At 54.9% G+C, this 21,585-nt stretch overlaps 1 protein-coding gene across 6 annotated transcripts in view; it reads right to left on the bottom strand.

The window, feature by feature from the left end:
• The window catches only part of TMEM119 (transmembrane protein 119), a 36,351-nt gene extending 18,618 nt beyond the window's left edge, over window positions 1-17,733 (bottom strand). For 2 of the 6 annotated variants that reach the window (XM_030292532.1, XM_032595361.1), the window contains exon 1: window positions 13,162-13,210. Coding sequence is in view for 3 of the 6 variants with exons in the window: in XM_030292526.1 (XP_030148386.1) it covers window positions 5,360-6,727 (1,368 nt within the window). In the remaining 3 variants the exon portion in view is untranslated. Of the gene's footprint in view, window positions 1-4,074; window positions 6,733-13,161; window positions 13,227-16,543; window positions 16,690-17,052; window positions 17,301-17,628 lie in introns of those variants that run through there. The other 4 variants (XM_030292528.1, XM_030292526.1, XM_030292527.1 and 1 more) reach the window with 4 other exon arrangements.
• Between the last annotated feature and the right edge of the window lie 3,852 nt (window positions 17,734-21,585).

Genomic DNA, 21,585 nt, shown 5'->3' with positions numbered 1-21,585 from the left:
CATCATCCTGGAAGGCTCCTTCCAGCCCCTCCTTCCAGCTCCTTCCAGCCTCCTCCTCCCCGGCAAGGGTAACCACCGATCTGATTTCCACCGCCATAGCTCAGTTTGGCCTGTTCTCGCCCTGCCTGTTGTTGAAGCCGCGAAATAGACAAACAGCCCCGTGTGTGAGATTCATCCACGTTGTGCATCGATCAACCGTCTGCGCCCTTTTAGTCTGAGTGGTGTCCTATCATCCACGTACCCATTCACCAGATGGTGGATCTTTGGATTGTTTCCAGCCTTGGGGCTATTAATAATAAAGCTGCCAAAAGTGTTATCTACAGGTCTTTGTAGGCACATGTGGCTTCATTCTCTTGCAGAAATACCTAGGAAAGGGCTTGCAAAGTTGCCTGGATGCGCCACCTGGTGCAAATATGCCAAATGGTGAATATGCGTCCAACGTTGTAAGAAACCGCCACACTGCTGTGCAAAGCGGCTGTGCCCTGGTGCATTTGCGGGAGCGACGCGGGAGCGTTCTGGCTTCTCTGCGTCCTCGCCAGCACTTGGTATTGTCGGTCTTCAGTTTTAGTCCTTCCGGTGGCACAAAGTGACATCTCGGGAGGCTTTCATTTGCATTTCCCTGATGGCCAGTGACGTTGAGCCTGTTTTCCAGGAGCCTTCTGGACACCTCCGCCTGGAGGTTGACCAGACCCTGCAGACGCGATGTGGCGGAAGCCCAACCCACCGCCCCACCTGCTTCCTCCATGAATGATACCCAAGTAGCAAACGAGATTTCACTTCCTTCCCTCTCCTCCTCATCCTGCCAATCCATCACCGACTCCTCCCCTTCCTCCTTCCCAGTTATCCCTCGATTCCTCACCTTCTCGCACCCCTTCTCCGGCCCAGGCCCCCCCCCATCCTCGCACAGCCTCGCCCTCCTCCCTGAAGCCATTCTGCCTCCTTCCCACCACCCCAGCCTCGTCCATTCTCCCAATGTCCCCACCCTGTTCTCTACGCTGTCCTCAGTGGCTGGACACATTCTCCTCCCTGCACCCACCCTCCACAACTCTGCACCTTTCCAGCCTCATACCATTTTCTGACTCCTTTCCACCCCACCCCCAAAGTCTGGCTACATCGCACATGCCCAGCAACCCCACGCCCACCCCCACCCCCACCTTTGGGCTCCGGGCCCAGCCACAATCTTATCGTTTTCTGGGCGACCATTTGACAAATCTCTTACTCCCTCCAGGCCATGAGCCCCAGTGGGCATCCCATGTCTTAACCACATGGCATCCCCGGGGACATAGCACAGAGTGGACATGCCCTGACATTCGAGTTATGTGGCTCAGCAGAGCGGCACATGGGGAGGGATATGGAGGGCAAGCTTGACGAGCCTCTGCCCAGATCAGCTTCCAGAAGAACCACCGCAAGGCTGACCCCCCCGCCCCCATTTCCTGATTTCCTGTCTACCCTCCTTCCTTCCCCACCGCCAGAGCTGAAGTCAATACAGTCTGCTTTCTTAGCAGAGCAACCTGCCGGAGCAAGTGATCCAGCTTTCTGAGCCTTAGTTTCCCCAGCAGTAAAATGGGATAATAATTGTGTGTTCCCAGCAGTAAAATGGGATAATAATTGTACCCACATCATGGGGTGGTTGTGAGGTCTGGTAGGTCATGCAGGTGACGTGTTTGCATGGGGTTGCACGTGCACTGACTGCCCAGTCGATGTCCCCGGCCACCTCTCTTTGTCTTAGACCCCAGCATGGCTGTGTCCTGCTGTCTGCAAGGTGGGAGCTGGCTTCGGGCTTGTCACCCTCCCAAGTACCAGCGCCTTCCCTCAGCAGCCAGGAGCCACAAGGGTGACTGATGGGGACTTCCAGGCACCAGGACAGGTCAGCAGGGGTGAGAGCTCGGGGCATGGCATTCCCCCAGAACCCCACCGCGACCTCAAGAATAACATGGCACTGTGGTAGGAACGTGGCTTTCGGATTCAGGCTTGAGTTCCGGTCCCAGATCCTATGGGTGACCTGAGACAGGTGACTTCGCCTGTCTGAGCCTCAGTTTCCTCTTCTGTAAAATGAGAATACGAGTTCCTCCTTCCCAGGCTGTTTGAGGGGACTCATGGAGATACTGCAGATGTTCTGTGCTCAGAATATATTTGCTGAATAGATGGTTGGGGTGATTCAGGTGGTGATGTTCAAGGCCAAGGGGAGGTCCGGGCAGGAGGAGGGCACAGTGGGACGTAGGAGCCAGCCTATAGCAGTCTCCGAGGGCCAACTGTTAGAGTTTCAGAATTTTGTAAGCCAGTTGTTTAATAAGTTAAATTATAAAAAACCAAGGTCCGGGGCACCTGGGTGGCTCAGTCGGCTAAGTGTCCGACTCTTGATTTTGGCTCCGCTCACGGTCTCACAGTGAGTTCTAGCCCCGCATCGGGCTCTGTGCTGACGGCGCGAGCCTGCTTGGGCTTCTCCGTCTCCCTCTCTGCCCCTTCCCGTTCTCACTCAAAAATAAATAAACACAAAACACAACAAAAACCCAAGGTCCTCCAGTACTCAAACCTCACCACTTCCTAATTATTTTACTACATTCTACTCTTCTATGTTCTTGAGATTATTTGCATTTATTGTACCATTTACTATATACATAGTTGGTTGCTCCAAATCAGCCAAGGGGGTATTTACACCAAGGAAATTGGCAAGCATCGCAAATCATGGCTGGGATACAAATCCACCCAAGGGGCTGGAGGTTAAACACTCACCAGCACTCTCCCGGGTTCGCAGCGCTCCTGGCCCAGCAATCCCTGCTGCTCCTTTGTCCTCTGGGAAGCTCCCGGCTTTCAAGAGCTCCAAGAGCCGGTGGTGGCGGGTGCCGCCTGGTGGCTGCTTCAAGCACCTGTCGTCCCCAGACTTCAATTCTGCGCCTTGGAGAGAGCCAGACAGCCGCCAAGGGGAGCCCTCTGCGGTCACAGTGTCCTCCAGTGGGGGCGGGGGGACGTGGAGACCTGCTCCCTACCCAGGAGGACAGGGTGACAAGACCCCAGAGGGACGCTTGCCCCCCAAGTCCTTCAGCCTCTGTGTCCCCAGCTCCACGATATCAAGTCCCCCACATGATTTTTCTCATCGCTCCCAAAGGGCAAGTAAACCCACGTTTCCCCTAAGGCACAATTCTGCCTTTTCCAGGGTGAGCTGCCCCGGCCCAGGGTGGGCACCCCTCCCCCACCAAAGTGCCCGGAACACCTTGGGTGTCACACTTGTTCTAGAGCGTCAGGGGGCGGGGCAGACAGCCCTCCACTTCTCACTAACTCTGCCCCCACTGCCCCTGGCCCGCCATCTTCCCTCCTGTCTGTCCCTGGTCTCTCCCACCCCCTTTTCAGCTTCAGCCAATACCCCCCAGACTCCACCCTGTCTTTGAACTCTCTCTCACCCTGAAGGGTCCGGCACTCCCAAAGAAGCCGCCGGAGGTATTTTTCTAGAAGAGAAAAAGTCCACCAAAACGAGTTGTAGTCCTCCCCCAGAAGGTAGAACCGGGGCTCAAAGCAGGAGTCCCTTCTGATCAAAAAGCATCAAGAGACAGAAGAACCCAGGTCTGAATCCTGGCTCAGCCACTGGTTTGGGGGGTTTTTTGTTTGTTTTTGTTTTGTTTTTGAGAGAGAGAGCGCGCACAAGCAGAGGAGGGGCAGAGAGAGAGGGAGACACAGAATCCGAAGCAGGCTCCGGGCTCCGAGCTGTCAGCACAGAGCCCGACGCGGGGCTCGAACTCATGAACTGTGGGATCACGACCAGATCCGAAGTCCGACGTTTAACCGACTGAGCTCCCCCAGGCGCCCCCGGGCTCAGCTACTGTTGAAGCCACTGTGGAAGCCTTGGCTTTCTTATCCGACCCTCGGGGTCAGCGTGGGTCCGAATGTGGTAACACACACACACGGTGAGTGTTGCTTAAATAGGGCAGCCAACTTCTTGATTTGCTGGGGCTGAGCAGTTTCCCCCAACGTAGGGCTCCCGGTGCTACATTCACCAAAGTCCCACGCAAACCGGGCCAGCTGCTCACCCGATGCTCAGATCAGTGGTCAGCGAACACGGAGCCAAATCCAGCCTGCCGCTTTGTTTGTAAATAAAGTTTTATTAGAATGCAGCCAACCCTATTCATTTGTGACACATCGTCAATGACCACACACAATCTACGAGGACCAAGGATGGAACTGACGAGTTGCAACGGGGACCGCGCGGTCTGCAAAACGTCACATATTTTTGGTCTGGCCATTGAAGAAAAAAGTTTGCTGGCCCCAAATTTTGTTCGAAAACCTTGGAGGCCGCAGCTGTGCTCAGCCCTGTGAGGAGTGGGTGTTAAATGGGAGACAGGCCACCCCCCCCTCCCCGGGAGAGGTCAGGGTGAGTTTCTGGGGAGGATGGCACTGACGTTGAGAGGACGCGTTTGTCTGAGAGTTGGGGCGGGAACCAAATTCTGTATGCCAGAACTGGGTCATGGGGGGGGGGAGTTGAATAAAGTGGATTCGGGGACCAGTTTCCCCATCCCCCCAACGGTCTACAACCTTCCCGGCTGCCCAAGGATGTACCAAGACGCCCCCAGTGTCCAAGAGACAATACTGAAAACTTAAGGCACAGACCGGGGGTTTGGGGGGGTTTCTGGAGCGGGCCGGGGCCGGGGTGAACAGCAAGGAACCAAAGCCCCAGCAGGAGACACCTTGACGCCCTGAAACAGCCACCATTAGTTCATCGAATATTTATTGAGCACCTGCGCTATCCCGGGCAGCAGGCTGGGGAGTGGGATATTTCAGTGAACAATGACCCACACAGCCCCAAAGAAAGGTATGGCCCTGGGCTCTCCAAGCCCGCCCCAGCCCTCCTGGGCCAGGATCTCACCCTGGGCTCCCTGGGGAGATGCCCAAGAAAACCCAAGCTGCCCCAAGTCGGAGAGGAGCAGGGAATGGCCTTCAGAATCCAGCACTCCTGCCCCCAAAATGCCCCCTTTCCTGTGTGGTGACCATGGCAACCAGAAGAAAATGGGCGTGAGGGCGGGGGCTTCACCGGGTGCTTGGGGATGAGGCTCCAGCCGTGGAAGGCCTCAGAGGGAGCCCAGACAGGTGGGAGACAGGGAGGTGGAGGGATCTCCCCGGGCCCCCCCGGAGGCAGGAGGGAGGATGCGGTGGCTTGCCCACAGTCCTGCTTTGGCTGCAAGAGTTCAGCTGCTCTCCTTCCTGTGGGGCACCTGGGGGCTCTGTCCTAGAGATCCCCATCCCTAGGGGCCCCAAGGAAGCCCGGACCCGTGGAACAGAGCCGGGGTGCTCAGTGGTGGCCCAGCGGGCCTTGGAGGGAGCAGGGAGGCGAGGGTCCTGTTCAGATGGATGAGCAGGTGAGGGGTGGGGGTTAAGGGAGGAAACTCTGCAAGGTGAGGTCATCCCCATCTCGGCCCTCCCTCGGCCCCGCCTTTAGGCCCTGGCTCTTGGCATTGGGCAGGTCCCCGTTGGCCGTGGCCGAGGGCGCTTCGCCCCCCTCAGGCAGCAGGGACGAGATGCAGACCATCTCAGTGGGGGAATAATTGCGCACAGGGTACATGTGATTCTTGCGAGAGAGGCGGACAGCCAGCACCACTGTGCACACGAGGAAGATAGTGGCCACCAGGGCCAGGACGAGGATGGCCAGCAGGCACTGCTTCACAGGGATGCGGTCCAGAGCCTCTGTGGGGCTGGGGGCCACGGAGCTCTGGGGGGCAAGATTCTGATTATTTTTCCATTGTTTGATGAAGCCATCAGATGAATTGCCTACTGCCACGGTGGTGCTGTTGTAAGGATCAGAGGGCACAAGCAGGGCCATGGTTAGGCTCCTTGTGGTCGCAGGACCTGTGGATGGGACCTTCGTGGTGGCGGGATCTGTGGACAAGGCCTCTGTGGCAGTGGGCTCCGTGGATGTGGACAGGGCATCCGTGGCTTCTGGTCCCGTGGACGGGGCCTCTGTGGCCGCAGGTTGTGTGGTCAGGGCCTCTGTGGCTGCCGGCCCCGTGGACGGGGCCTCTGTGGCCGCAGGTTGTGTGGTCAGGGCCTCTGTGGCTGCCGGCCCCGTGGACGGGGCCTCTGTGGCCACAGGTTGTGTGGTCAGGGCCTCTGTGGCTGCCGGCCCCGTGGACGGGGCCTCTGTGGCCGCAGGTTGTGTGGTCAGGGCCTCTGTGGCTGCCGGCCCCGTGGACGGGGCCTCTGTGGCCGCAGGTTGTGTGGTCAGTGCCTCTGTGGCTGCCGGCTCCGTGGACAGGGCCTCAATGGTGGCCAGCTCTGTGGATGGAGCCCCCTCTGTGGATGAAGCCTCTGTGATGGGAGGTAACGCAGTGACCTGTTCTTTGCTCAGAGGGCCCAGCGTGACGGGAACCCCCTGCGTGGCCACTTCCATGCTCAGATCCCCCATGGCCATCCCTCTTGCGTCCAGGCCAACGGAGTCCCCTCTGGCTATCACCAGAGTGGCTTGTTCAGGAGTTCCGGAATCCTTCTGCCCCAATGTTGCCGTCTCAGCTAGAAATGTCCAGGTCAGGGACACAGGCCCAGGTCTATTTGTAAAAAGCGTCTCTGGAGGGTCCGTGCCAATATAGTCATACATGTCCTGTTCTGGGTCCTCCTCCACTTGTTTCTGGCCCTGCACAAGCAGGGGGTCCGGGGCCTCAATGGTTCCATTCTCCCATGTCTCCCGCAGCTGCAGGCTGCTGTCAGAGCCCAGCAAAATCAGAAGCAGGAGGACTTGCAGAGGCATGGCACCTGGAGGCAGACACAGACAGAGGGACATCAGGACAGGCTCACCCCTGGGCCTGCCGAGCACCCTCTACTGCAACCCCGGACAGCCTCAGCTAGGAGGGTGTCTGACCTGGGGCAGGCACCTAGCGTCCTTGAAACCCGGCATTTACCTGGTACGCGGTAGCCCCCCAGCAAATAGCGGCCATCGTTATTTATCACCATTAACTCCTTTTTTTAGGTTTACTAATTTTGAGAGGGAGAGAGGAAGCGCGAGAGGGGGAGGGGCAGAGAGAGAGAGGAGGGAGCGAGAATCCCAGGCAGGCTCCTCCGCATGGTCAGCATGGAGCCCGACGTGGGGCTCGAACTCACAAACCATGAGATCACGCCCTGAGGCAAAGTCCAACACGTAACCGACTTAACTCCCTGCCTTTCTGATTAAAACTTTAAAATTGTGGGCAAGACCGCCCACCGGGGTATAGAAAGGAAATATTAGAGCTTCCAGTTATATAGTTATGTCATCCACTTTGTAATTTCTATTTTTGTGCATAATTCATAGATCAACGCATCCGTATTATCCACTGATGGGGTTCGTGAGCAGAAGTTTGGAGACCACAGGTGTGCAGGATAAAGCTGCTTGTTTGGACCCTTGAGGCCTTTTTTTTTTTTTTTGAGGAGACGGTTCCTGATACGTCTCTCTGTGTCCCTCTGTTCCATTCTCCTTTGTCTTGGCTCCCACCCTACGTAGCCCAGGCCTGTTCTTCAGATTCTCAGTTTTTCCCCCTCCTTTCTCAGTGTCTCAGCTTGGTCTGGTTCCCTTCTGTCCTCACGTCCACATTTTGGGAGGACAGTACCTACCTCGTGGCTTATAGTGAGGATGAAACAGGCCCTACAAAGCCCTTAGCACTCGGTTCCCATGACAAGCTCCCGGAAAGGGCGGCTACTTTGCCTCCATCAGTAAGCCGATCCTGTAAGTCCTCAAGGGCCCAGAGCCATCAACGGTACTATCTGGGGCCAGGAGAAAACACATCTTTTTGGAACAGTCCTGCCCTCAGGCAGCTGATAGTCATTTCACTTGCCTGGGGGCCCATTCTGCTGTGACCCTTCAGCCCCCTGACCAGTGGCCAAAAAGGGCAATGCCTCTGCTTTTGACCGTCTCATTGGTCTTTCTTCCCAGCATTGTGAACACCCATATATATAAAGTTTAAGCTTGTTTATTTCTGAGAGAGAGAGACAGACAGACAGAATATCCCAAGCAGGCTCCATGCTGTCAGCACGGAGCCTAACCCAGGGCTCGATCTCAGGAACCGTGAGATCATGACCTGAGCTGAAATCAAGAGTCGGATGCTCAACCAACTGAGCCACCCAGGCGCCCCTGAACTTGCTTTCTTGATTGCTCTCTCTCCCTTTATGCTTCCCCTGGCACGGGCTGTTGTTTATGGGATTCGGGGTCATGCACTTGAGAATCCTGTGGCTAGGGACAGCTGTGTCCTGGGCCAGGATTCAGGTATTCCTGGTTTCCTTGGATACAATACCTTCAGCAGTGTGCAATCCCAAGCACTGTGCCTGGGGCAGAGCCTGGGTCAGTTCCAATACTTTTCCTTGTCCTTCACATAATTTAGAGCAGAGACCAGTTGCTCATCATTCCTTGAGTGACTATAACGTACTCCTAGGCCCCTCAGCTCCCAGGCTCCACTTGACCTCCTCCACTTGTTACTTAGAATTATGTTGGTTTCCAAAATGGCAGCCTGGGGGCACCTGGGCGGCTCGATCGGTTAAGCCGATTGAGCTTGGGAGTCTCTCTCTCCCTCTCTGCCTCTCTTCCACTCACGCTCTCTCTCTGTCTCTCAAAATAAATAAACTTAAAGAAAAAAAAAGTCCTTCAGGTGCCTGGGTGGCTCAGTTGATTAAAAGTGTGACTCCTGACTTCGGCTCAGGTCACGATCTCATGGTTTGTGGGATGGAGCTTCACATCGGGCTCTGTGCTGACGGCACAGAGCCTGCTTAGGATTCTCTCTCTCTCTCTCTCTCTCTGCCCCTTCCCAGAGCACACATGGGCTCTCTCTCTGTCTCTCAAAATAAATAAACATTAAAAAAAAGTACTGACATTTAAAAAAATAAATTAAAAAAATCGTGTCTTAAAATAATTTCTTAAACCAGGGCGCCTGGGTGGCTCGGTCGGTTAAGCGTCCGACTTCAGCTCAGGTCATGATCTCACAGTTCGTGGGTTCGAGCCCCATGTGGGGCTCTGTGCTGTCAGCGTAGAGCCCACTCTAGGTCCTCTGTCTCTTTCTCTCTCTCTCTGCCCGTCCCCCGCTCTTGCTCTATCCCAAAACTAAACGCTAAAAAAAGTTCACAAATAAAATAAAATAATTTCTCAAACCAAACTTCATGATATTTGCACCAGACACATCAGGCCCTCAAGCTGAGGGCAAAGTACAAGCTAGGGCACGCGCACGCACGCACACACGCGCACGTGCACCTGTACACACGCGGACACACACACCAGCCCCAGGTGGGATATTCCTCAGGTACTGCTTCCCGCCCAAGGTCAAAGGAAAGGACAGAAGACAAACGGCTAGCTGATACAGGTCACAGTCATGCAGGACATGAGTCTCCGTCAGTTGACAAATATCTGAGTAAATTACAAGAAAAAGGTAATCTTAGGGGCCCCTGGGGGGCTCAGTCGGTTGAACATCCACCTTCAGCTCAGGTCATGATCTCACAGCTTGTGAGTTCGAGCCCCGCATCGGGCTCTGTGCTGACAGCTCGAAGCCTGGAGTCTGCTTCTGACTCTGTGTTTCCCTCTCTCTCTGCCCCTCTGCTGCTCACACTCTGTCTCTCTCTCAAAAATAAAGGAAGAGTAAATAAGTTTTAAAAAGAGAGAAACTTCATCTTGACTTTACCTCCCCCCACTCCATAGCATAAACCAGTAACCCTTCACAACCCCGGTGCAGCTCTTCCTGCCCACGGGTCCCGGCCCCATGCTTTAAGAAAATCACTTTTTTTTTGCACCAAAGACGTCTTCAAGAATTCTTTCTTGGGGCACCTGGGTGGCTCAGTCGGTTGGGCGGCCGACTTCAGCTCAGGTCAAGATCTCGCCGTCTGTGAGTTCGAGCCCCGCGTCGGGCTCTGTGCTGACTGCTCAGAGCCTGGAGCCTGTTTCAGATTCTGTGTCTCCCTCTCTCTGACCCTCCCCCGTTCATGCTCTGTCTCTCTCTGTCTCAAAAATAAATAAACGTTAAAAAAAAAAATTTTTTTTAAAAAAGAATTCTTTCTTGGCCGTCAGCTCCGAACCCCACCATCACTCCAAAACCTCATCACTCACAATTATCTTCATTTTACCGTGGAGAGATGAAGCTCTACCTCAGAGAGGTAAAGCAACTTGCCCAAAGGCACACAGCTGCCAGAGATCAGACTGGAACCCAGTGAAGATTCGGGAAGGCTTGGTGGAGAAAGCTGACCTAGCTGAGGGGGCAGAAGGACCAAAGGCTTGGAAGAGACCTTAGCTTGTTGTATCTATGGCCGGGGTTGGGGACCCAGCTGAGGGAAGGAGGGCAGACTAAGAATAAGGAGACCTTGAAGGCCATCTCACCCAGAAAGGTCAGCCCCATATGTCCCGAGGGCTATGCAGGGCACAGCATTGAGAGAACAGGCTATGGGGGGGAGAGAAAAAGATGTTCCGGTCTCAGTTCTGTCCCATAGAAGCTGTAGGACCTTGAATTGCTGAGCCTCAGTTTTCTCATCTGCAAAATGGGGATAACAAACCACATCTATCTCATCGAGCTATTAAAGGAATACAACAAGAGAATGGATTCAAAAGTTCCAGGCTCCCACTAGGATGAGGGGCCATAAAGCAAGTTGAGGGCCAAGCACAAGCTAGCACACACCCCCTCCCTAGGCGGGATGTGTGCGATAGTCCTCAGGTACCCTTGGCTGCCCAAGAACAAAGGAAAGGAAAGATAACAAATGGTTAGCTGATAGAGATCAGTCTTGCAGGACCTGAGTCTCTCTCTCTCCGTTTACAAATGTCTTGGTAAATTACAAGAAAAAGGCAATCTATCAATAGCCTAATCTCCAGAAACCTCTAGACTCAGTTTCCTGGAGCCCCAACATCACCCTCTCCTCCACAGCGATGTGGGGAACAAAGGTAAGAAGGAAATGGCGGGTAAGATTAAGTGTATTTATAACCTGCAGCCCATTGACGAATACTTGAGGCAAAACAGAACAGAACCGTTTCTCCAGGAATCCCCTGCCGTCCTATTGTTAATGCCTCACTAGAGGGAAAACCACCTTAGCTTGACAACCGCAAGGCCTCAGGTATCTTAGGAGCCCTCTTTAGCACATCAAAGTCCTTCTGGAGGCTTCCCTTTTGTCTTCACCTCCCCCAACTCCAGAGCTTACAGCCCCAGGGCAACTCTTCCTGCCCCCCCCCTCCTAGCCCCGAGCCTTAACAAAATCACCTTTTTGCACCAAAGATGTCTTCAAGAAACCTTTCTTGGCTGTCAGTTCCAGACTCCCATCATTCCAAAACCCCATCAAGTAGGTGCTTACTAAACGTATCCCCCCCCTACACACACACCCACACACCCACACACACATATTCTTTGTCTCCCTCTTCAGGAGGCGGTTTCTTTGCACAAGGGTGGAGCTCCTGCTTGGGGGTACAGGACAGGGCCTGATCTTGGCCCCGCTTTCCTGGGGTGGGGCGGGGGAGGGGGACTTTAGGAAGAAGCCACCAGCTTGGATAGTGTTTCAAAATTACGAAGACTTGTACCCTTCACCCCCCACTCGGGCAGCTCTCGGTTCCTGGAAGGCAGAGCTCTCAGCCACTTCCTGGAAGCAGAGAGGCTAGGAACAAAAAAAAAAAAAAAAAAAAAAAAAAAAGGCCCCACCCGCTGTTCCTGCGTGGAGGGTGGAGGGGGCTCTCGCCCTCCCCTGCCCTCTCCCTGCGCCCATCCCCACCTCCCCTGCATGCAGAGACAACTTGGGGTGGAGGAGAGACCGCTCAGCAGCCGTGTCACCTGAGCCTCGTTCCACCCTCTCTGAGCCTCAGTGTCCTAATCTGTAAAACGGGCGACCTCGCTTCAAAGAATGGTCCTGAGAATCTAATAGCATGCTGCAGGGAAGGTCCCTGAAGCTGGCATCCAGCAGGGAGTGTTTTACTGGGAGAGCCTCTTGGGGGCTGTGCCCGGAGGGGCAGAGGAAACAGGAATCTCAGAGTCAGGGAAGGTACGGATACGGCGGCCTCCCCACCTCCGCCATGGGCAGTGAGGGAGGCCTTGGGTCCAGCGTGAGAGCAGAGGCCTCCCTGTGTGTTGAGATGAGACAGAGCACACCGGGAAATCTCCCATCTCCCAGCCCAGGTCTAATTAGGGCCAACATCCTCGTCCAGGATTCCTGATGTTAGTGCTGAAGATCATCCCCTTATCCCTCATCCTGTGGCCTCAGTCCCAGGCAAGCTGGGGTGGCCGGTCACCCCAGCCTGCCGCCTGCCATCCCACAGACCTCAAGGGACGGGGACCATGGACATCACAGCCGCGAGCCAGGCTGTGGCTGGGCAGGCATCAGCCCATTCGACAGGGAAAAAAAAATCCCGGCTCCTGGGGGTCCTGTGACTCCGAGGGGGCCGTGCAGGTAGCGAGGAGAGGAGCGCTGTGTCTGGCAGGGGGGATACTAACTTTACTTGAAGTTAAATGCATGGTGATATAAGGACGATGGTTTTCCAGAAGGCCCCACTGCGGCTGGACCATTTCATCACCCTACTCACTCCACCCTGGCACTGGCCTTTGCGAATCCCATTACACAGATTAGGACAGCCAAGGCTCAGGAGAGTGAAGTCCGTTCCTCAGAGCGGTGAAGCCCCCACCTTCCACCTTTCTCCCCCGGAGGCAGGAAAACGGTCACTCGCCACAGGAGGGGGGCTCTGAGAGAGGGGCAGACTTGTCACACCCTTGTCACACTCTTCCTGCTTGCCTAACAGAGTAGGTCAGATACGGCCCGTTTCCTGTCTTTCACCCTAAAACCAGGGTGCTCTGCCCGAGCCCCACCCAGGCTGTGGAGGGGCAGGCTGCTGGCGGGGGGCCCACACCCTGCTCCAGGCGTGGGGAAGACGCCAGGGCGCCGTGAGAAGCTTGGGACTTTGCATTCAGAATCTTGGATCCCGGGAATCCCAGCGCTCAGGAGTTTGGAACCTTAAGATGTGAAAGACTGAGCATCTCAGGGTGTGGGTGAAACAGCCGCCAAGAGAAGGGAAGGCTCCAGATCAACGAGTGGGTCAAACCGAGGCCCAGGTGCCCTCCCCCTCACACCTCAGGGCATTTCTCAGGGCTGGCGGACAGGATAGGCCCCGGCCCAGCCCGGCCCCTGCTCCGATCAGGATCTGATCCAGTCAAACCAGATCCAGTCCCGGCTCTGGCACTTACAAGCTGCGTGACCTTGGGCAACCGAACTCACCTCTCTGAGCCACAGGCTCCTCGTCTGGAATGCGAAGACAGTGACGACAGCACGGAGCGGGGTGGTTGTGGGTTGAAGTGAGCTGGCTCAGGCTGAGGGTTTAGCACACATTAAGTGCTCAACAATGGCCAGCTGTTGTCCTTGTCATTCTGCATTTGGGGCCATCTCCCGGAAATATGCCCAAAGGCATAGCTTTGACATCCCTACCTCTGATCTTGGCGGAGAGGGCCGGGACGGGGAGCCCTAGAAACCTGTCTCCACAGCAAGCCCTGGCCCATGCCTGGTTTGCAAAGCACATGTGTCAAGTGTAGACAAGGTTCCAGGCACTGGTTTGAGAGCTATTCGTGAATTACTAGCTCACTCAGGCCCTACAACCTCCTCTATTAATCCCATGTGAGGGATTAATAATCCCATCTATTCTCCAGAGTTGAGCAAATGGCACCTTCTCCAAGAAGCCATCCTGGATTGCTCAGGCATAGTCATTCCCATTGTTTAAACCATTTAAAATGTTTGCTTACTTGAGGCTCCTGGGTGGCTCAGTCGGTTAAGCATCTGACTCTTGATTTCAGCTCATGATCTCATGGTCGCGAGATCAAGAGCCCCACGTCGGGCTCCACACTGGGCTTGGAGCCTGTTTAACATTCTTTCACTCTCTCCCTCTGCCCCTCCCCTACTCATCGTGCTCTCTCTTTCTCTCTCTCTCGAAAAAATAAATAGGGGCGCCTGAGTGGCTCAATTAAGTCTCCAACTTCGGCTCAGGTCATGATCTCGCTGTTTGTGGGTTCGAGCCCCGCGTCGGGCTCTGTGCTGGCAGCTCGGGGCCTGGAGCCTGCTTCGGATTCTGTGTCTCCCAAGCTCTCTGCTCCTCCCCCGCTCATGCTCTCTCTCTCTCTCTCAAAAATAAATAAACATTAAAAAAAATTAAAAATAAAACAGTAAAAAATAAATAAAATGTTTACTGTCTAAAACTCCATTCCCACTGGCCCATAAACTCCAAGGGGACAGGAGAGATGTCGCCGTTCACACCACATGCGCAGGGCTCAGCAGGCACCGTGACACCTGCCCATCGGCACGGGCACCGTGGCTGCCCCACTGCCTCCGCCAGATCACAAGCTCTTGCAGGGCAGTCTCCGCTGGGTCCCCAGCACCGACAGGCCTGGCCTCCTGGGGGTCATTAAACGCCCGCTGCAGGGGTGGTGCGTGAATGGGACAGAGGCCACCAGCAGGCAGGTGCACAGGACATGTGCCCTCGGGCTTCCCGCACGGTGCCTGCACTTCCCCACCTTTTCTCAGCATCTCCCCCGCCCCCAGCAAGGAGCCCTTTCAGACTTTCTTCCCCTTAAATTTTTTTTTCCTTCAGTGCATCTGAACTCGCGACCCTGAGATCAAGACCTGAGCTGATGCCCAACCGACTGGGCCCCCCAGGCGCCCCCCCCCCCCATGCATTTTAATACCACAGATACACCTGTTTACTGTTCCGTAGCCTTTGCGGGAACACAAGCCACAGTGACGGCGAAGACTTTGGGGTTTTGCCCACCTACCAAAAAACCTAACTTTCCCCTTTCGGACCCTGAATTGGCTAGCCTGGTCCAGAGGAGGTGAGCTGTTTTGCACACGTGAATTCAAAGAGACCTACCCCTGGTCTTAGTTTAACAACCGATGGCTGGCTGAAGACCTGTGTCGACAGCCAGGTGGACAAGCGCACAGACGCACAGACACGCTCCAGCCATGCTGTCTCCTTCTCGCCTGAGTCTCGTGCCCCGCCCCACCCCCACCATCTTCTTGCTCAAGGTCAGCAAAGGAGACTGAGAAGCCAGGGCCGGGGTCGCCGGGGGCTCCGCGAGGGTCCTGCAGCCAGATGGGGCCGCGGTCCGTCCAAGCCCGGCCACCTCCCAGCCAGGCCACCGTGGGCAGCCGCTTGTCCCCTCTGAGGGTTTCCCATCTGCACAAAGGGGGCACAGCATGCCTGGACGATTCCCCGGGCCCTCCGAAGCCCCTGCTCCAGCCTGGCCGAGCTTCCCCAGAGGCGCTCAGCCCAACAGCCCGGTCCCTTCCGCTATCCGCGTTTCAATCTCCCTTGGCTGCCGGCCTAGCCTGGTGAGGAAGGCATAGACCATTTTGGGTGTGGCCAGGCAGGCCCCAAAGGAAGCCACCAACGCGTCTGGGCCTGGGGGGGGGTCACCTCCTGAGCCCCTTGCCCAGTGAGAGGCCTGCTCTCGGGGGACTCGAAGTCAGAGATGGGAGAGGAGGAAAACGAGAGGGTCCAGGAGGGAAGGAAGAGAACTCCCGGCGCCTGGAGCCCTAGATCATTGTCTATGGTGTGTGTGTGTGTGTGTGTGTGTGTGTGTGTGTGTATGTGTGTGTGTGTGTGTGTGTGTGTGTGTGTGTGTGTGTGTGTGTGTGTGTGTCAGGGGCCATAGCTTTAGGTACTACCCCCCCACCACTCTCCTTTACGCCCCTAAAGCACCCCAAATACAAATACCTAAGAGCATTCAAATTCTGATGATTACTTTCTCTTTTGCTAGCGATATTAGCGTCCTAATTCTAATATTTTCATACTTTTTCGTATTTTTTGTTTCGTATTTTTTCAACAATTTTTCCAACGTCATAACAAGTGAAAGTGGAAAGAACGCAGTTTTGGAGGGGAGCCTGGATGGCTCAGTTGGTTAAGTCCCCGACTCTTGATTTCGGCTCAGGTCATGATCTCATGGTTCGTTCGTGAGTCTGAACCTTGCGTCGGGCTCCGCGTTGACAATGCGGAGCCTGCTTGGGATTCTCAATCTCTGCCCCTCCCCTGATTGCACTCTCTCTCAAATAAATAAATAAACATAAATAAATAAATAAATAAATAAATAGATAGATAGATAAATAAATAGATAAATAAATAAATAAAGTGAGGGAAAAACAAAAAAAGAATGCAGCTTTGGAGACAATATTTTTATGGATCCAGAGCCTCAGAAGCTTCCAGACAGGCCCTGCACCTGCTCCCCCTTTCTGGAATCACCCAGCCCTAACCCCAGCTCTGCTCTGAGCAAATCCCTTCACCTCCCCATGCCTTGTAGGAAAGGAGGGGTAGCATGATTTTTAGAGAAATGCTCCTGATTTTTCGGACTTTTTCTATTAAGAAACCTCACCCTCTCCGAGCCAGCAGCTGCTGGCAGTCCCGATGGGAAGGTTGGGATAGAAGTTGAGGATCTGGAAGAGACTGTGTAATAAGGCCACGACCTCGATCCTGAGCCCCTCTCCCCTCACCCCGAGCCCAAGCTCTGGTTCGGAGCTCAGGTCCTGCCCCGGGATTGCCCTCGGCTGTCAGGCAGTCCAGGCCTGCCGGTCCCACAGCTCCCCCCAGCCACTCCCTATGGTTTTGTGAGCTGGCACTTACCCTGCTCAGCAGAGCATGGGACAGCTGCCTCGTGAGCCGGGGAGAAGCCGCTTCTCTGCCTCAGTGATGGGGACCGAGCCCACACTGCCAGGGCACTGCTGTGGCACCCGGGGCTGTGGTCCCAGACCCTGCCAACCTTCAACGGCCTGTGTGAAAGAAGGAAGCGAGAATGTGGTTACTCAGACAGGGCCACGTGACGGCCCACACCCCCTTGTTTGTGACAGTTTTGGTGACAATGTTGATTGAGACTGGGTGGGTGGTGACGGACTGGGACCTGCCGAGCCCGGGAGCACTCTGGGGTTCTGGTAGGTATGAAAACATCAAGAAGCTTCTAGAAGATTTCTGGGGAGGGCTGGTTGAGGAGACCCCAGCGCGACCCCACGGTGATGGAGAGTAGGGGTGGGGCGACCCTGCCCTGGAGGGAAGGCAGTGACCAGACGCAAATAAGGATGGTTCTAGACTCCTGTCCAAGAAGGGAGCCGGGGTGGGAGAAACCACAGAACGCACACCTTCCTGAGGTTTGCAAATACGATGCAGTCATTCCTTCCAGAGTCATCTCTAGATGCACAGGTGGTCCTTTTAGCTCCAATCGGTAACTTCTCTGAGGAGCTAGATGGCAAAGTCCATCAGGGCAAGACATGCTTATTTTATTTCTCCATCCGGACTCGCTCATTTGGCCACGTCTGGCACACCAAGGCTGCATGCTCGGAGGTCCAAAAGCAAGCAGTTCTGGGCTCTGGCTCCAGAAGCTCTTCGTCTGGTGGGGAAGCCAGCAGGTGAACCAGTAAACAGACCATTACACTCAGTATTGTCACCCTGCGGTGAGCGAGGGAGGGGCCCCTAAACCACCCTGGCCAAGGGAGGGGCTGTCAGGGGAGTCTTCCAAGAAGTGGTGCAGGGATGAGAAGTAGGGGTGGGCTGGGTGGGCACCCCAGGCAGAGAGCACAGCGTGGCCAATGGCCAGGAGACCTAAGAGAGCACAGAACTCTCAAGGGAGTGAAGGAAAGCATCATCTCCCGGGGTCTGGCCTGTGGCTTTGTATAGGTGGGATGCAGGACGTATGCAGTCAGGGGTTCTTACCCTACCTTACACACAGGCAGTTTTAAAATGGAAACCGGGGGCGCCTGGGGGGCTCAGCGAGTTGGGCGGCCAACTTCGGCTCAGGTCATGATCTCACGGTTCGTGGGTTCGAGCCCCGCGTCAGGCTCGGGGCTGATGGCTCGGAGCCTGGAGCCTGCTTCGCATTCTGTGTCTTCCTCTCTCTCTCTCTCTCTCTCTCTCAAAAATAAATAAACATTAAAAAAATTTTTTTAATGGAAACTGGAAACCCAGTGGGTATTCACCACTGGGGCCTCCATCCTGGAAGGGACCAAAAACTCCCCCGGTCTGCAGAGACAGGGAAACTGAGGCCCCAAAAGGGGAGGTAAGAATGTTAGAACTTCCCACCCTTCCCCAGCAGGTTTGGAAGTAGCCAGCCCTCAGGAACAGGGACTGAGAAGCTCGAAACAGACCCACGTCGGGGCTGGAGGCCACTCTCAGGTTATAGGAGTTCCAGATCAGTGTTTTAGCCCGAGTTCACAAGCACGTCAGACACAGGACAGCCCCTCCTCTGGGAACAGCCTTGGGTCCCCACCCCTCAGACCAGCTCATCCTGAACCAGAATCGATTACCAGATCCACAGTTCTGACACCAGCAGTGAGGTCCTGAAGACGCAGAGGACAAGAGGAGGGCGGTCTCCCTTCCTGGTCTGCCAGAGACCGACCGGGTTCTGGGGATGCAGAACTTTCAGGCTTAAAGCTGGGTATGTCCCTGGCCCCTTCCAGGCCAGGGGGCCAGGAGAGCCGGCCGTTTGCTAAACTCTGAATGGGCTATCAGAGGCTGTTACCCCCACCCGCGGCTCTGGGGTGGAAGGACTGGCCAAGGGGGCAGGGTCGGGGGGGGCAGATGCAGACCCCCACACTCCCCAGATGTATCCCTTCCTCCCCCTCCCAGATGCAGCCACACGCTGCTTCTCTGGAGGGTCGGGCACAGCTGGGGAAAAGGAAACTACCTGGTCCTTTATGCCATCTGTGAGCTTTGCAAACCATCTGGGAGCAGGGCCCTACAGGGGGACAACTCGCAAGGCTGGGGAGCGGGGCGGATAACTGGCCTCGTACGACCTGTGTGACCTTAGGCAAGTCACTTCTCTCGAGCCTCGGCTGCCTCACCTGCAAAGCCGAGCAGTACAAACGCTTACCATGGTCCTTGGCCTCTGCCACAGGCCAGACGCTGCTGCGCATCGTATCGGCTCACGTACTGCCCAGAGCCATCTTTGGAGGTGGGGAAACTGAGGCTCAAAGCGAGGCCGTGCCTCGCTCCAGGTCACACAGCGTCGGTGGCAGACCCAGGTCCGGGCAGCCGGAAGAAAGCCCAGCCCTCTGTCTCGGCGCCTGGCCTGTGATCGTGCTGGCTGAAGCGCTCTGTGTAAAAAGGGAATAAAAGGGGGGCCGGCAAACCCTTTCAAGGGAAGACTCGCCCAGCTGAATGGACCTCGCAGAGGAACAGACATTGCTAAGAGCGCTCCGGATCGCGCGGTCTGTGCGGAGCCCATAAAGCCACAACTCATGGCACCTGACACCTGTGAGATCCAAGCATTCACAGTGAGCAGGTTTCCACTCTTGCAAGTGGGGCCCCGAAAAACACGCCCCAAAAATGCCTTCCAAGACGGGAGCAATTACACTTAAGGTGAGAGAAACGGTGGGAAAAAGCAGACCAGTCCCAAACTCACGGAAGCCTGCCCCCTGATGAAGCGTGAGGCAGGTGTTCAAGTCACGCCGTGCAAAGCGCTCACGCCTCGTTAGTGGAAAAGCAGGGGTGAAGGTGTATAAAGAGCAGAGTCGCAGCAGAGGGCGGGTGCTCAGCGGAGGCACTGAAAGAAATGCAGGGCTCATCTCTGACTGGCCCAGCGATGGGTGGCTCTCCTCTTGCCCATAAACCTTCCTTCCCTATATTTTTAAACAGAAAAATATACATAACAATCTACATGTTGACCTTGTTATCAAGAAACAGAGATTTTAAGCAAGGCAAGGACTTCACAGACACCCTAGATTTCAGAATGACTAGACGGTTGCTGCCTTGGTCTGTCTCCACCCTTCTGGGGTATTCTGGGGACGGCCCTTTCCACGCCCCAGCCCTGTGTTTCTCGAGGCTTCCAACCGTGGTTTCCTAAGGCCCCTTGGCTGCAGCAATGGGCCAGTCAAGTCACTTCCTCTTATGCTCCTCAGCCTGACTCTGAAGGATTCTCTAGAAGGGGTTAGAAACCCACTTAGACATCATAGACTAACCGCCCCCGTCCAGAGGGCAACTCCTTTCCCTAGAACAGGAGCAAGGGGCTTTTTCTGTAAAGGGCCAGAGGCGAAATCTTTTCAGCTTTGTGGATCCGTCTCAAATATTCAACTCTGTGGTGGTAAACATGGAAAGAGCCGGTCCGTATGTAATGAATGGGCGTGGCCGTGCGCCAGTAAAATTTTCTTTGCAAAATCAGGTGGAGAGCCAGATTTGTCCCACCGGCTGATCCCCGACCTAGAGAAATGAAGAGACACTGGCTATGGGGAGAACCAAACTGGAATAAGAAGTGACCCACCAGGTCCCCACGGATGGACAGAATGAAACACGGGTCCCCCTCAAGACTAGGCTGCTGGCTTTCTCGGCGCAGGGCACATTTATTGAGCCCTGACAAGTGCCAGGCACCGGAATGAGCCACACCTAAGACACATGCTATCCTTGCCTTCTGGGGGCCTCCAGCTTCGTGGCCAGGCCAAAAGCCACAATCCAGGGTCACTGAATATAGCCAGGTGGAGAGCACAGGTCTGAGAATGAGAATTGGGTCCTTTAAGCTTGTTGCGTGGCTTTAGGCAATTCGCTTGAGCTCTCTGAAAAACGGTCTCATCTGGAAAACGGAGGCGCGAATGCTTAGTGCAAAACAATGCAAGGAATCAGTGAAAGTCCAAGAGCATGTTTATTTTATTTTTTTTTACTTTTTTTTATTTTTTTTTTCAACGTTTATTTATTTTGGGACAGAGAGAGACAGAGCATGAACGGGGGAGGGGCAGAGAGAGAGGGAGACACAGAATCGGAAACAGGCTCCAGGCTCCGAGCCATCAGCCCAGAGCCCGACGCGGGGCTCGAACTCACGGACCGCGAGATCGTGACCTGAGCTGAAGTCGGACGCTTAACCGACTGAGCCACCCAGGCGCCCCTCAAGAGCATGTTTATTGGGCTGCACATATAGGCAGAGCCCAATCGCCTCGTCTCTGACTCCCTGAGTCTCTCCATCTTAAAACTTCAGAGCGGCTACAGGTCTCAGGCCCCCAGTCCTCAATGGAAAATCCTTGCTCCAAGTTCAAGAACAACTCTCTGCCTGTGCAGGATTCAATGGCTCCCATTGCTTTTAGAATAAAGACTTAAATCCCTGACATAGTAGACAATGCCTTGCCCCCCCCCTTCCTCTCCAGTTCATCTCATCCACATGCCGCCTTGTTCCAGCACCTTCTTCTAGTTCCTCTCATGTTTCCTCCTGACACAGGACCTTTGCACGTACAGTTCCTTCTGCCTGGAGCATTCCTTACTGCTCATCACCTGAGTAACTCCTACTCACAATTCAGACCCAGTTCATGTGCCATTTCCTCAGAAAAAGCCTTTCCTGACCGCCGGCCCCACTCTGTGATCTCACAACACTGTGCCCCTCCCCAACGCACATGTGGTGACTTGATACATCTCTCTGTCTCTGGAAAGCTCCAGAAGAAACCCAGGCCTCTTTTGGCCACTGTCGCACCTCCTGGGCCAAGCACAGTGCCCGTCGTATAAGCATAACAACGGCTAACATTTATCAGGTGCTTCTTCATGCCAGGCACTGTCCTAGGCGCTTGACGTATTTGTCACAATGACGCAAATTGACAGTTTAATTTGTCCCAATTGCCTCACGAGGTAGGTAGTATTAGCATTCCCATGTTTGGATGGGGGGAAAAAAAACCCAAAGCCCAGAGAGGTTAAGTAACTTGCCT

This window comes from Lynx canadensis, chromosome D3 (genome assembly GCF_007474595.2).
Source record: "Lynx canadensis isolate LIC74 chromosome D3, mLynCan4.pri.v2, whole genome shotgun sequence".
NCBI classification, from domain to species: domain Eukaryota; kingdom Metazoa; phylum Chordata; class Mammalia; order Carnivora; family Felidae; genus Lynx; species Lynx canadensis.
The sequence above is the reverse complement of the archived record's forward strand: the minus strand, read 5'-3'. Positions and strand labels throughout refer to the sequence as shown.